The sequence below is a fragment of the Desmodus rotundus genome, chromosome 1 (genome assembly GCF_022682495.2).
Source record: "Desmodus rotundus isolate HL8 chromosome 1, HLdesRot8A.1, whole genome shotgun sequence".
NCBI lineage: Eukaryota > Metazoa > Chordata > Mammalia > Chiroptera > Phyllostomidae > Desmodus > Desmodus rotundus.
Genome location: NC_071387.1, coordinates 46,467,179 through 46,483,399, shown reverse-complemented (window position 1 = coordinate 46,483,399; position 16,221 = coordinate 46,467,179). Strand labels below are relative to the sequence as shown.

Genomic DNA, 16,221 nt, shown 5'->3' with positions numbered 1-16,221 from the left:
TCTTACTCATTTCACATTCGTTTGGGTATAATATTTGGTTAGGGGAAAAAAGGTGGTAGGCAAGCACAGACAGGAGGCTGCCAATCCATACCCAAAGCCAAAAATCTGGCAGCAAAGCGGGTAGGGAGAAAAATTATACAGTGAACATCATTACACATCCAGTGCGAGGCATTATTCGAACAAATTATAGCTCTTCTGAAAGGTGGACTGTAATTAAAAATATATTGAAGAATATGTAAAGACATGAAGTACTTTTATATGTTGTTTAAAGAGAGAAAAACAGGTTAAAACAAAGATGAGCATCGGGAGGAAACATAAGTAAGATAAAAATAGTAAATTATTTGCACCAAAATAATTATCTCTGAATGATGGGGTTAAAGATTAATTTTTACTTTGTACTTTCCATGTTTTCCAATTGGTATTAGCAATTTCCCTCTGATGATCCAGCTAAGAAAGTGAGCAGGTGGTTTGTGTAGCAAACCAAATTTGCTGACATATCTACACGAAAGAGAAGATGCAAAGTTCAAGATCATGTTCACTGCCATGGAGCATGACCAAGGACAGCTCACCCTATCACATCCAGGAAACAAACCTATTTTCACTAGTTAGCCACACTACACAAAGTACAACTGGTGGTGCCTGACCTAGAATAGGTCATTCTCTGGTCCAGAAAGAACCCTTGAGTCTAACAGATCGACTACAGCAGGGGAAACTGTAGGCTTTAACTTCAGCCAGTGGAGAAATCTGACTATGTCATTTGCATACAATATCACTTTAAAGAATAAAATCTGTCATAATACTTACCAATGTCTTACAAGACTATATAAACTGTACTTGCCTACCTTCAATCCATTCACTATAAGCTGTCACAGCAAACTTCTGACCATCCACAGTATAAAACTCTCTCTGGGCAAGAGCCTTTCCTCCACTACTATGGTTTTCATAGTTTCTCACAGATTCATTGCAAGAAGTACTTCCACCATCAATGACACCAACCAAAGCCCAGGCTTGCCTGGAAGGAAAAAGAGCACGTGCATTCGATCATTTGCCAAGGCACTCACCCAGATCCCTGGCACAGATGGTAAGTCAGGTGCTGATGCTCACCTCGCATTCTTTGTCAGTCCCTACACCGTTTTTCCTTGTGAGGGTGCAAGTCCAAATGCTGACTGACGTAAATGTCATGGAAGGAAATGCACCTGGATTGTCTTTTAATTTTTATGTATTTGTTTTTATTTATTTATTTATTTATTTATTTATTTATTTATTTATTTATTTATATCGAGAGGGGGAGGCAGGGAGAAAGAGAGGGAGAGAAACATAGATCCACAGCCTCTCACACGCCCCTGAATGGGGGCCTGGCCCGCAGCCCAGTGTGTGCCCTGACCAAGAACCCAGACAGCAACCTTTTGTTCGGCAGGATGACGCCCAATCCACTGAGTCACACCAGTCAGGGCGCACCTGGATTTCACGCCCTTGTTTGTCCAGCTCTGTAACAGGTGAAACACCGATGACTGTGGCTTCCATTAATCATTGACTAATGGTTAATCTTCTTCAATACACACCCGTTTCATTTACTACCATCCTGGGCACAAACCCATTTATTTTCCTTCTTTTAAAACTTGCTCTTTCAACTCTCCTCTCCACAATGTCCACTAATCTAAGTACATAATAGAATCACATGGGGAGCTTTCAGAACATACCCATGCTCAGGCCCAGCCCACACCGATGCAGCCGTCACTTCTCCAGCGGGGCCCAGCATTCGCAAATTCATAAAGCTCCGCAGGGAATGTGCACGAGCAGCCACACTTGAGGACCACTGAGTTACAGGGGTGGTTCTCCAGGGTGTGTAGATCTCAAACTCACCTGGAAGGCTTGTGAAATCAGATTGCTGGGCTGCACCCCCTGTCTGAAATGCAGCCAGAGAATTTGCATTTCTAACCAGTTCCCAGGTGCCACTGAGGCTTTCTGGTGTGGGGACCACACTGAAAACCTGTTAGAGGCCAGAGCATAGAGCAGTGGTTACCAACCCTGCCTGCACACAGCCCGCCTGGGACCCTAACCTTCGCGGGTCCTGAAGTAAGTGATCCAGGGCAGGCCCCAGGGACAGGACTTTTTAAAATCTCAGGGGTACAAGTAAGGCTGAAAACCTCTGGGGTTAATCATTTCTCAATGTTCCTGAAGCTGTAGAATTACTGTCCAACAGATTTTACAGGCTCTACGTGTTTGTTAGAAGCAATGGGTTTGAGACACCATTTTATTTCTGTGACACTGGGATAAACCCTCTCAAGGACTTGTTTAAGCTTGTTGCCAAAAACCAGTAAGAAAATTTGCAAAAAGAACAAAGACAAAAAGGCAGAAAATTTGCCTTAAGACTCCTGGTTTAAAACATGGAAAAAAAAAAAAAAAGCCAACTTCTTTCCCTAGGGGGAAAAATACACCAAATGTAATCTAGGCCAAACAGATGGCCGGATAGTAGTCACAGATAAAAGTTAACCTAAGCATGCCTATGTCCTTATAAATTCCACACCCGCCCCTGCCTGTATGTAGCTGCTCTTTGGCTGACAATGCTTTATAGCTCTATTTATATTCCTTGACACAGCAGAAAGAGTCAAATGAAGAATGTCTCAATTTATGATCTCTTGTGTGAGAGGGAAGGAGGAAAAATATCAAAGCCTTCTTTTATTTCCCAGGACTACCTCGGCCACTATAAAACAATGTTGTATTCTATTGACATTATCTCCAAAACACTCCTACTACTTTCCTCCTCCACTTGAGGAAAATTTCTACACACCAGAACATTGTCTTAAAAGGGTTATGTTTATGTACACTGAACATAATGTCAAAGAGCAGTGGAACTTTGGCAAAGGATCACAACTCTAATTCCTCCATCAAATCAGCAGCCACATTTTAAAGGGAATTGAGAAACCAGTAGAATGTAACTGCCCCCCCCCAAAAAAGGTCAAACAAAATATTCAAAAATATCATAGCTAATGATCACACAGGTCTAGAAAAATAATGACATAAAAAAACAAAAGTTGTGCCCTGGCTGGTATGGCTCAGTGGGCTGAGCACCGGCCAGTAGACCGAAAGGTTGCTGGTTCAATTCCCAGTCAGGGCACATGCCTTGGTTGCAGGCCACGTCCCCAGTTAGGGGCATGAGAGAGGCAACTGTTCAATGTTTCTCTCGCACAACAATGTTTCACTCCCTCCCTTTCTCCCTCCTCTCCCCTCTCTCTAAAAATAAATAAATAAAATCTTTAAAAAAAAAAGAAACAAAAGTTGTAGCCCCTGGCATCACTGGATAATGAAAAAAAAGTAGGAGTCTAACTTAGAAAAGACCATGCTTCACTCCAAGGTCTATGAACCACAGAAATATGTACATATGTGCATGAAGAGATTGGTAAAAGAACATTCAGAAGCACTTATTATAACTGGTCCAAACTGGAAAACCAACCAGATATCCAGGAGCAAATACATCGTGGCCTCAGCACACAATAAAAAATGAACAGCAGTGAAAATGAGCCAGCATTACAGGCAACAACATACCATATTTTGCCATGTATAATGCACACTTTTTTGCCCAAATTTTTGAGGGGAAAATAAGGATGCACATTATACGTGCGTAGTACTAATTCCCGTGTATAATGCAGATTACACATGGGAATTAATACTAAAACATAGGTGTGCATGATACACGGCAAAATATGGGTAAACTACACTCAGTAACAGAGCCAGGCAAAGCAACTAGACACAAAATGCAATATATTGTTTGTCCTTATTTATATGAAGTTCAAGAACAGGAATTCCTCATGCTTGGTATTCTCCACAAAATCAGGAGTGGTTACCTTTGGTGAGTGGAGGGAGTGATCAGTGAAAAGGAGGCAGAAGGGGAGCGCCTCTGGGCTACTGGCAAAGTTCTGTCTCATGAACTGGGTGGTAGCTACCCAGACATTACATTGTGCCAAGTCATTAAACTCTACATTCTTGTTTTTAGCACTTTTCTGTATGTATATTCGATTTGATAAACATTTAAAGAAAACACTTCTGAGGTTTTGCAATGCTATACCCCATCTGTACAGACCTCCACCCAACTGCCTAGAGAGCACAGCCCTAAACACCCTCGTCTTTGGGAAGCCTCCACCGACCAACCCAGGCCAATGTGGGGGCTGCTTCTACCACACTCTCTTTACAGCCTGCGGTTGCAGCAAGTGTTTCATTGCACAGTGCTCCTCTGTTTAGGTCTCTGTTTATCCATCTTCCCAATCCCAGGCTCTGAGACAGTGTCATTTCATCTAAGCATCTACAGATACCCAGCTCTCAGCACCTCTTAAATGCTCCCCAGGGGGAACAAAGAGCATTTTTAAAACATTACAGATCCCCTTTCTCTACTCACTTAACTTTCTCCAAATTTCTGTAGGTAATATTGCATTCCAACCACCAAATTTCCAAGAAAAAAAATAATAACCAGATCACCCAACCATCAAAAACAATAACTAGATCATTTCAATATGTGAGTTTTGCAATCTCCCTACTTTTCACTGCAAATATTCCTTGACTTGACGAAGAACAGTAAGCAGATTTGAAACTTCTGTTTTTTGAATTAAGTGTTGAGCCAGCTCGTGGCTGCATTAGGAAATCATGGTTAACTAGAGTACGGCACAAGAACCATAAATAGTAGAAATGACTCCTACTATCTCGATGAACTTCCTAGCCCTCCTACTGGTTCCTTCCTCTCACCAGGCCTCCTGTCCTGTGTCAATCAAACCCGCAGACCCAAATTAGCATGCAAAGGATTCCAAAACAGAAAGAACAAGGAAACTGTGCATGTTCCACCCCCTCAGGCTTTTAAGACAACTTTTACACCTCAGCGTGAAATTGGGCCTTAACCTTTCAACTCCTAAATTGCTTCAGTTGGCCTGAGATTCATGTGACACACTTTGGGAAGTTATGAAAGAGGAAAAGTAAATTGTCCTTAAACTGCCTGATCTTTTTTTCCCCAGTTCCATATTTCTGTTCTTTCCACAGCCCTGACGCTACTGTTCACAAACTGCTTCATAACCCAAAGCCCGGAAACAGGCTTCCGTAGCCAGTGTCCTGTCCTCCAGGCCCACGTCTCAAAGCAAACAGAGACAACCAGACCTCTAAATGGTAGTGGCCGTTCTGACCTAAGTTGGCTGTAGCGTGTTGTGTTTTTCTCGCTCTCCTCCTGGACGAACGTAGACTCTAACACAGAGTTGGGAAAGAGAGTACTAAGGTATGCCCACCTGTAGCCCAGGCCTTGGATCAGCTTACTTCCCAACCGGTCCTGGATCATTTGTATGGTTCCCTGTAAGAGGCTTTTGGCTGCTGAATCTCCGACAGCTATGGCAACAATCCGTCCAGGATCCAGGACTCTCAAAAATTCCTGAAGTCGTCTGCTCTCGTTGTGGTATTCGTGGGTATCAAACCTCACACTTTCCAAAATTTTGGCTGTGTCTTGGTCAATGACCCTCACATTGAGGCCCCTGGAAAAGTCCTTCTCAAAGGCATAGGAGCCAAAGGTCAAGCCTGAGGAATGCAGAGTTCTCACCAACAATGTCCAGGATGTCTTCTGTGCCCCGTGTAACTCCAGTGTCCCGCCAGCTTCCACACCAATAAATTTTTTGCCAAATGTTGGCATACTTTCACCTTCATCTGACCTGCCATACAAGGCAATTGTCGCTTTGGATTTGTAGCGGCATTTTTCTGCTCCAATATGAAGCGCCCCACCATCCTTGATCAGGATGTAACGAGTCCTCAAAGTGATATTTCTGGATCCATCTTTCTCGTCCCCAAATACAAGCAGTCCTGCAGAGAACAACACTAGTGTCAGTTCACTTCTAAAACATCTTTCTGACACACAGAGAAGTAGTTTCAATTTGAGGCTGGGAGGGGAACACTTCCGCAGTTAAGTTGGGGAGAAAGAATTTACTAAGAGTCTCCTTAGAAAATTAAACCTGTTTTCTAAATATAGTAAGGGAAGAAATGAAGAGCTCATATCTCAACACACTAAAATGCCCATGCATAAGAGATATGGGCATTTCTAAAGTGAATCAATTCACTTTAAAGATAAATCTTTTCCAGAAAAGTATCTAGGAGCCTACAAACCTGAATCTCATTTTCACATGTTAACCGTGTTAATTTTCTCATCGTTCCCCACAGCTCTACCAAAGATTTGGCTACAAGAAATCACTTTCTGGGACTGTTTCCTCCTCTACAGATCAAGGGTGTTGACTTGAGTGACTGATTCTAAGGCCCTCTAGCTCTTGAATTCTATGGTTCTGCCTTAGGAACTTTTTGTGTTTCTGTGGTTGGAGTGATACCACATCCTAAAGACTAAGAATAGTTTTCTACAGAAAGAACATCAACTGTGCCCCCACAGTGAAGAACAAGCTTGCAGTTCCCACAGACGGTGGCCATGACTCACCTCCATCCTGAATGACTATAGAATTCACCGTGGCATCTGAGGTCAGACGGAACATATCCCCCTCCTTGATAACAACTTGCTTTGCAGAATCCTGTCCTGGATCCCAATTCCTGAGACGAGGGTTCTGATCTGGGCAATTCTCTGTAAGACAATGCAACCTCAATATCCCATCAACCCAGCCAAATGTAAGGATACCTGTAGGCGAATCCAAGCTCTACCATCATTTATTGTAATCTGCAACTAATGGGCTGATGTATTTTACCTGCCATAGGATGGAAATCCCACCCCTGCCAATCCAGCAGAGATATGTCAAATCCTTTACTTCTTCCACACACAGAAAAGGTTTCACCACAAAACTAAATTGTTGCCCTGGCTAGTGTGGCTCAGTGGATTGAGCACAGGCTGCGAACCAAAGTGTCGCTGGTTCAATTCCCAGTCAGGGTACATGCCTGGGTTGCAGGCCAGGTCCCCAGTGGGGGCCATGTAAGAGGCAACCACACATTGATGTTTCTCTCCCTCTCTTTCTCCTTCCCTTCCCCTCTCTCTAAAATTAAATAAATAAATAAAATCTTAAAAAAAAAAAAACTAAATTGTTGCCATCTAGTTCCGGTCAAACTCCACAAAGTGAAAATGGAATTCCCCTGAATCATCATCTGCTCTGGAAGTAAATCAACAGTGAGAGGCAAAACTGGGAATTGTCCTTGGACCCACACTAGAAAGCTGTTTTGGAAAAGAAAATATGTTCACAACATACTGGTCAATAAAAAAAGGAAACTGGTAAGCAGTATGTATATTAAGCTCTTCCCAAGGTCTTCCCTGTGCACAGTGAATCCTTCATAGGTGATAGTAGCACCTCTCGCCTCCAAAGGCAGCAGCTGATAAATATCGCTATCTTCAGACATGTACCTTCCCGAACAAAACTGCAAGAAGCAAATGGCCAAAGACATGACTTCTCTTTTCAGAGGTGAGGAAACCATGGGTTAGAGAAGCCAACCCAAGATTACTGAGCACGTTGAGTGATATGGAAGTTCCCCTTTCAGAAATGAGGATTACTTTACTTGCAGTGGCCCTCTACTAGAATTAGAACTTTCCTCTTGGATAGGTGATGATGAAAACATAAAGGTGTTCTGCATTGCTATAGCTATTTAATGCATGAGACCTTTGGTTTCTGCTACAATTTGAAGAGCAGGGCATCATACCAATTTCGATCAACTAAAGACAAAGTATTAATATTTATTCATGATAAGTTTGTCCACTTTATACTAGATACTGTAAAATTTATTTTAAATATTTTTAAAATATTTTTATAAATATGTGTGTGTGCGCGCATGTGTGTAAAGCAATGAGCCCACAACCCTCCAAGTTTCTATTCCAGCTTGGGAGACAAAGCCACAATGTATGAAATACTTACATATTTAACAATGTGGTAGTTACTTTAGATGCAAAAGAGCTCAGAGAAAGGAGGGGTGGGGTGGCAAGTACCTGAGGCAGCTTCAGTGAAACAAGCAAGATACCCTTGGTGATCATACAAAGGTGGTACATACAAGTTGGGAAATATGAGTAAAAGTAAAGAAACAGTGCAGCACAAAGATATCATTTTTTATAGAAAGAAAACTCTGATTCCTCATTTTGAACCTGTGTAACACTAAGGCAAACATCTTATTTTTTTACTGAATTTTGGGGTGACATTGGTTAATAAAAGTATCTATGTTTCAGGTATACATGTTATTTCTAAGTACTTGTGCTGCCCTACACTTTCTCTTTGCGGTGCCAGTAACTACTACAGTTAAAATTAGTCCCACTAGTTAAGACCTTGGAAATTATGTCATGGAATTAATTTTTCTCATAGTAGTTCCATAATCATTGTTATTTAATTCTTTTTTTTTTAAAGATTTTTTATTTATTTTTAGAGAGAGGGGAAGGGAGGGAGAAAGAGAGAGAGAGAAACATCAGTGTGTGGTTGCCTCTCACATGGCCACCACTTGGGACCTGGCCTGTAAGCCAGGCATGCGCCCTGACTGGGAACCGAACCGGCAGCCCTTTAGTTCGTAGCCCTCGCTCAATCCACTGAGCCACCCCAGCCAGGGCCATTGTTATTTAATTCTGATAAATCATCGATCATCACTGATACTAAGAATAATCCCTAAACTTTCTTTCCCATCAAATAAACAAGACATTTCTTAAATTTGTTTTCATTGAATACTGAGAATTTCTTGGACTTTTCTTCTAGCTCCTTCTCGTTCCATAAAACACCTAGCCGGAATTCTCCATAATGTTTTATCAGAAGCAAACGTATGCCCCATGTAACAAGCACTGTACCCAGCTACAGAGAAGGAAATCCAGTCTTGACATTTAGAGCCTACTATTGTTACAACACTTACACAATTCCACTTCATTATTTATAATTATTCCCGAGGAGGGCATGTTTCATTAGAAAACTCCTGGCTGTTTCCTTCCAACAAAGTACATTTAATGAGAAAATGTGTGGTCTGCAGAAAGCGCTGAAAAATAGCTCAGTCCGCCCCATCTTCCCGGCTACCCACTTGTTAAGCAGTGGGTGCATTATCAAAGTTATGTAAGAGCAATAACCACAGGGAGGCTGTTCCTGAAATATTTCAGCATACCAAATCTTTCCACTGATATTCTGCTCTTATGCTGCCAGAAATGAAACTGCAGAACGTTGATTCAACAAACCACATCAGCAATTCAATGACTTCGATGGAATATAAAAACACCAGTTAAAGCCACAGATCTCAGCTCTGCTTTTCCACTAACCTAGCATCCCTTTACTGCAAATTACTTGGAAAGAATAAATCAACAGCAAGTGAACTTGGTTATTCTGCTGGAGAAAAGGGGAAAGAATGTCAATGCTGTGTGCAATGGAGAGCATCGTTACAAGTTCACAATGTGGAGGGGAGATCTAGAAAGATGTTGATATGAAATCTCTCTCACTTCAGGTCTGTGTAGAAGTAGTGACACTACCTCTCCCCCAAAACTTAAAGTCCATGAAAACCCCTACATCACCCATGAACACGAAAGAAAATAATATTTGTAAGTCTTATAAATGGTAAATTGCTTCTCAAATGTGCCGCCCATTTGAGGGGGCATCAAATTCAACAGAAACAGGCTGTAGATGAAGAAAAGGAAGGGAACTATGGCGCCCAGCCCTGGTCCTTCTCATCTGCTGCGGCTGTCAGAGCCCCGGGCCCTGGGATGCCCACGTGCACAGACGGGATTCCCTTACAAGGCCAATTCTTTGTTGGTGCAGTGTTTAGGCCAAATGGCAACAAACTTCTTCAAAATCACCCAAAATATTAATATATTACTACCTGGAAAAGCAAAGGCCATCAAAAAATTAAAAGCTCCCTACATGATATTTAACTATGAAGTAATGAGTGATTTTTAGACAAATATTTCAGAAATCACACGTCCAGATGGATGTTTTCCTTTTAGGGTATACATTGTTCCTCAAAAATATTTGAGGCTTCTCTTGGAACAGTCCTCCAGCCAGTTGCAAACTGCAAACAGAAATCTTATTATCTGAATTTATATTTTTTAAAAAAATCAAATGCAGTTTATCATTATAGTAGTGATTTTTATCACTAAAATCTTTTGGCAGTCAGAAAATCATACCTCCCACAAAGGATGAAATCGTGCTACTGCCAGAATTCAGTAAGGACCCCTAAAATTAGCACTTCAAACAGAAACACTACAAGAATGTCTTGAGCACTGGGACGAAGTGACAAAATGGAAAGGAAGAGACATCCTTTAATTTTTTCATTTCCCATGGATTCTTTTAACAATGGCTCTCATTCAGAAGTTATGTCTCATATTAATTAATTATACGAGTATATTAGGTAGTTAGAGCCAACTTCAGACAAAATAATTTTTTAATCTTACTCTACTATTTCCTTTCCTTCTTTCCTAGAATATGTTTTATTTTCCAAGTTAATTGATGTTGAAAATAAGGTACATAAATCAAAAACAAACAAACAAAAGAAAAGAGCATGTTCTATAAGCACACACGCACACTTACCATCTGGAGCATATTTTGAGGATATCCCTAAAATGACTGCAAGTGCAACAAAAAATGAGAAACTAGTGATAGCAAAGCAAATGAAAGTATTTTTGTGCCTCTTCTGCTTTTGGCTTTCTCCGTGGGTTTGCTGCTCTTCAGGTGAGAACGCAAAGCTGGCCCGGGCTTCCTGTCTGATGGAGGGACATTTGGCTGAAGCTTGGCTCTTTGGAGGAGGAGGGGGACGCAGTGGGACAACCTTCCCTGGAACGTAGCCAGACGAGCGGTGGCCGTTTCCATTCTGAGGTTGCAGGAAAGCAGGGGAGCGCCCCCTGGAATTAGTGGCATGCATGATACACTGTCACTGTGAAAAGAAAAAAAAATTAAGGCTCAGAAATGTGAGAATTGGAATGGCTTTTTGTTCAGCATGCTTTATTGTAGCAAATATATGCAATATAAAATTCATCAATAAAACAGCTTTTTTAAGTGTATAGTTCAGTGGCATCAAGAACATTCACAATGGTGCACAACCATCACCACCATCCACTTCCAGAACTTCTTCATCCCAAACAGCAACTCTACATCCTTTCAGCAACAATGCCCCATTTCTACCTTCTCCTCAGGCCCTGGGACATACTGCAATGACTTTTTAAAATACCAAGTCAGCTTATTTCCCTGTGTGGACGGAAAGGGATTCCAGCCCTGGCAGGTGTGGCTCAGTTTGTTGGAGCGCTGTCCCGTAACCAAAGGTCTGCGGGTTCAGTTTCCAGTCAGGGCACACACCTAGGTTGCAGATTCAATCCTCATCGACCGATCCCCGGTATGGGAGCTTACAGGAAGCAACTGATGGATCGATCCTTCTCTCTCCCATCACTGTTTCTCTTCCTTCCTCTCTGTCCCTTCCTCTCTCTCTAAAAGCAATGAAAAAAAAGTGTCCCCAGGTGAGGATTTTAAAAGAAAAACATTTTAAGGGCTTTCTAAGGAAAGTAACTTTACAGGGTGATCTGAGTATAAATTCCTAACTGGGCAGGTCCCGGCAGGTAGTCACGCTCAGGCATAGAACTTATTTAGTAAAAGGTTTACCTTTGCCCTAAGCAAGCCCTATTGTTTCTGTGCATGTAGGTTCACAGCCCTTTGAAATGCCTCTTTTCAGGCCCCTTCAGCAAAACCACCCTCAGGAGAGCACACAATCTTTAACTGTCCTGTACGCTAATCCCTGCCTGGCTTCCTCCCACTTTATGTAATCTTCCCAAAATTCCCTGCAAGAAAGAAGTTGCTAACTGCTATTCTGGAAAGCGTTTTTGACTTTTCTCAGTCTGCTGCAATCTTGCTTCCAGGTATATCCTGTTTGGTTCAAATAAATTTTTATTAAAAATCTTTACAGGTTTGGACATTCTTATACCTACACCTAATATAATAAACTACTCTTATGTTTCACTAATCACCTTCACTAAACATCTTCTAATACCCCTGCTTCTCGATCCTGGCTGCACACTGTAGTCACCCGCTAATGTTAATGCCTGCCCCCCTTCAAACAATTAAGGCAGAATCTAAGCACCTGTTACCTTCTGACTGTGCCCCCCCAACACGTTTCTATTGAGCACCTAGGGAGAGAGAGATTCTTCTATGGCAAATGTCCTCAACTGTCATTGTGCATAAGAATCACCAGGGAAGCTAGTCAAAAATGTAGGTTCTTGGGCTCTCCACCCCTGTGATTCTGGCTGGTGCAAAGAGCCCTGGATTTTACATTTGTAAAACAATATCCTGGCAACACAGAAGTAGGTGCTCCTAATTTGAGTACCATTATTCTAAGTTCTTCAAATTGAAGTCCATAGGTCATCTGAGGACCACAGGGAGGCCCTAACAAGTCTCAACAGACAAGCACGCATGCTCAGCGTTTCATTTCCCCATTGGATTCACCTCATGTTAAAGAGAGTTACCTGTTTTCACTTTTGTAATCTCTTAACTGTACACTGTGAATTCATTTAGGGTGACAGTCTAAATTCCCTATTATCTCTTTAAATCCTCCAACTCCTTTTTAAAATAGTAGATATTCAAATATTATGGTTAAGATGATCAAAAAATAGCTAACACTCATAGAACACTTACTGCCAGTACCTGGCATTAACTCATCTAACACACTGAATACAACAAACCTATAGGTAGATGCCATCATCCCCATTTTACACATGAGAAACTGAGACCTAGAAAGGTTAATTAGCTAGTGTACAGGAGAGCTAGGACTCAAACCCAAGTACTTTTACTCGAGTTCAGGCTCTTAAGAGTTACACTAAGGTGTTTTTCAAAGCAATTGAGAGGCAGTAACTTCACAGAATGATTTTTGCAAGGGTGTAGCTAGTACTGCGTTGCAAGGGCATAGTAATGTTTCAGAAATTCTTTATGCAGAAGTTCAGTAGACCATATGTGGTTCTTTATTACCTAAAAGAAGCTGACACACACAAAAAAAGACAGTCCTTTTTTAAATTTTCTTTATAGTAAGCACTTGAGTTTTTGAATGAAAGAATAAGTTTTGATGAAACTTTATTACTTTACTGTTTCTTTGCCAAGTGAAAGACAGAGAGGAAGAGGTAGTAGGCTACATAATGTCCTTACTGCAATGAGTGTGAATAATTAAGACGAGCTCAATGACTTCAGAAATGTGATGTTCAACCTCTTCCATTACTTCCCTTCCTGAACAACTAGATTGTCTCCGAGTCACCCGGCTTCATTCAACACCCTTATAATGAATCCCCTTTCACTCCTGCCAAAAAAGTGAGATCCTAGTAAGGCGGGTATCTCCAAATTGCTCTAAACTACAGCAAATCCATTAACACAAAATGTGGTCATTAAAGAAACCAGAAATAAGCATTCCTAGGACCCAAACGACCTGGAAATTAATGGGGATGGAAAGGGCATCTAATCAGGAATTGATGCTGATTTTACATCCAGCAAAGAACATTCTCAGTGTGTCTGTCAAAGATACTCGGTTTGCAGAAGCTTAGGCTCCAGGACAAAGGGAAAACAACCAATGGAAGGGGCTGCATGTGCCAAGGTGCAGTATGAAACAATGGAAACACCCTGCTGGAAGAAACGAGAGTCTAAAAAGGACCCCTTTATGATGGTCAATTATCAAAGACAGGACTCAACTAGGTATTCTTGAGTGCCCCCCTCACCAGGCCCGGAGGGGAGTCGTGACTGTGCGGTGCTCTGAAGGGAGTGAAAATCCTTTGTTTGAGGCTGCGATCGTCTGATACTTCATTGTTTCGGGGTGAGAAAGACTGTTACTTAAAGGGCTGCAGAGCCCTTTTGTGGGAGATAGTGTGTCACCAGATGTGCGGCAATAAAATAAAAGGCAGGGAGGGGCTAAATGAAGTCACCAACCCACTGGGAGTAATTTGTGTCTTCACATTCACAAAATGGCATTTTCTACCAAGAAAATTCAGATGGTGTCCACCCCAAATTAAAATGGTCAATAAATCAAAAATAATCATGGTTGTGTTTTCCCTATATGCCATCTGCAAAACTGATTTCCTACATACATATTCTGAGCCCACTAGCTGTTTTACTGAAAAATATATAAATGCAAAAGCATTTTTCTAAGTAGATAACCAAAAAATAGTTTATGCAAATGTCCTCAATTTATTACAACTTTTAAAGATATATGGTACAAATACAATGCTTTAGAATTTCACTTTACATTTATATAAGTTTACATTAGCAACAGTATTATGAAACACTTATTTTAAAATATAGTGATTGCTAGTTACAGATTTTCATTATTCATCAGAAAAAACTGGCATTTCACTCACTGAAGAAGCAATCGTGGGCTCTTGTGGTCCTTAGAGGATTGTGGAAGAAACTACAAAAGATTTACAGCATCTCCATGAAATGCAATTCCTACATTCAATTTCAAATCACTTGATTTGAGCCAGAGTGAAACTGATCGACGAAATACTGTGAGAATTTCAGTCAGGATCCCAGGCGACCTCAACAGTGACTGTTTAATCCAAAGGGTGGTAATATTTGCAGCGTTAATTTGAGTTTGGGATCCTGAGAAAAAAGGAAAACCTAACAGAGGAGAGAGGATGAGTTTCCTCTGGCTTTTAAGACTTCAAGGCGAGTACTATTGGTTATTTTAAAATTTTTACTAAAGACCAATGCTTTTTTTACTTAATCCATGGTAAATTTGTTTAAATTACCTGCCATTCTTTGTGGGAAGCATATACTATATGGAAGGGACACACCCATAGCTAACGACATATTTCAGGACATATTACTACAGCCTGTGGTAAACTTCTGAACATAATCCAAATGGGGCATAACCCAAGTCATTCATACAGAATTTGGAAAAGAGCTCCACAAAGGGTTTGAAGCACAATTTTTGCCACTTAGATGGCCCTTGGAAGAGTTATCTTGCGACTATTTACTGTGAATAATAAAAAGTGGTAGCCCAAAAGGCTTGGTGATAAAAATAAAATCTTGCAATTAAAATCTTTGCACAGGGAACTTAGGCAAATATTTAAAGTAAATAATGAAAGAAACTACTAAGAATACAAAAACATCACACCAACTTACAAAATGCAAATGCAAATATAAATTCTGAAAAAGGGGAAGTATTCAAAGCCTAGTACTTTTGTCTAATTCTTAGTTGCCCTCACAAAAAAGGAAGAAAAAAAAAACCCATCTTAAAAACTTGTCATTTTAAATGAAACTGTTACTTGGATAAAAGAATGTATAACTTCAAATAGTAACTCAAGGAGGGACTGGCCTATACAGTGGTAAGAGCATTCAACTGATTTATTTGGTAGTACATGACAGTAAGTAATCAAAGAAAGTAATTTACCTTAAAATTTCAATGCTAAAGGAGATCATGATTGTCGGGGGTGGGGGGTGAGCTATAAAAAGAACATGCTTTTAAGAAAATTGAGCTATTTTCATTATTTAAAGTTTTCAAACATGGTGCCTATCTCATCTATTGAAAAACTTCTCAGGATTTCACAAGTTCCCTGCCTGTTTCCCCCTGTTTAAAACTCTTATTGGATTGTCTTGCTTTCTGCCTTTTATTTCAGTTAATATATGTACTTGTCCAATTCCCACAGTTGACTATTAGTCTCTTAAGAGCAGGGATGAAGCCTTAATACTGATCTTAGTATTCTCACAGGACCTTACACATAGTAGGTACTCAATACATACTTGTTGAACTCATCTCAGGTCACAGTTTCTCTGGCTCGCTCTCACACACACACTCACCTCACATACACATAGGAATTTCGCATTTAATCCTTCTTCAACATCCTTGAGGCTCTAAGAAACTTGCCTAATCTCTCCGTATCAGATGCCTGGATTTGGGAAAAACTGAAAACATTTACTACTTCAAGCAAAAAAAGTCAACCCATTAATTTTTACAAAATGCAATCCTAGTATGCAATCTGGTGGGTAAAGGGTATTATTAACAACCAGCAACAGGAATTGGAAAGATAAAGAGCATCGAGATATCTAGACAAGCTCCATCTTTCACAATAACAGTTTTAACACCACCATGACATGCAGTAGGCACCTAGGAAAAAAGAAAATGTTCCATTCCACTTCACATTGTTCTGCTGACAGCCAGTAAATGCTGCGATGAAAGGAAAAGTCTGGAAAGTCTTCTCAATACAGAGATAGCAGCAGTAACTCAAAACTAGAAGGGCTCTTTAAAAGGGCTGAGTTTCCATGCTCTTTCTAACTGCTGAGATGCTAATATAGAAGACAAATGCACTTC

General features: G+C 40.7%; 1 protein-coding gene across 4 annotated transcripts in view; it reads right to left on the bottom strand.

Annotated features, from left to right (window-relative positions):
• CEMIP2 (cell migration inducing hyaluronidase 2) overlaps positions 1-16,221 on the bottom strand; it is a 73,112-nt gene that overhangs the window by 46,000 nt on the left and 10,891 nt on the right. For all 4 annotated transcript variants that reach the window (XM_045191331.2, XM_024555444.4, XM_024555451.4 and 1 more), the window contains exons 2-5: positions 10,482-10,824; positions 6,446-6,586; positions 5,265-5,826; positions 843-1,012 (exon numbers count right to left, since the gene is read on the bottom strand). In XM_045191331.2, the coding sequence (XP_045047266.2) occupies positions 843-1,012; positions 5,265-5,826; positions 6,446-6,586; positions 10,482-10,812 (1,204 nt within the window). In that variant the 5' untranslated portion in view covers positions 10,813-10,824. The remainder of the gene's footprint in view (positions 1-842; positions 1,013-5,264; positions 5,827-6,445; positions 6,587-10,481; positions 10,825-16,221) is intronic.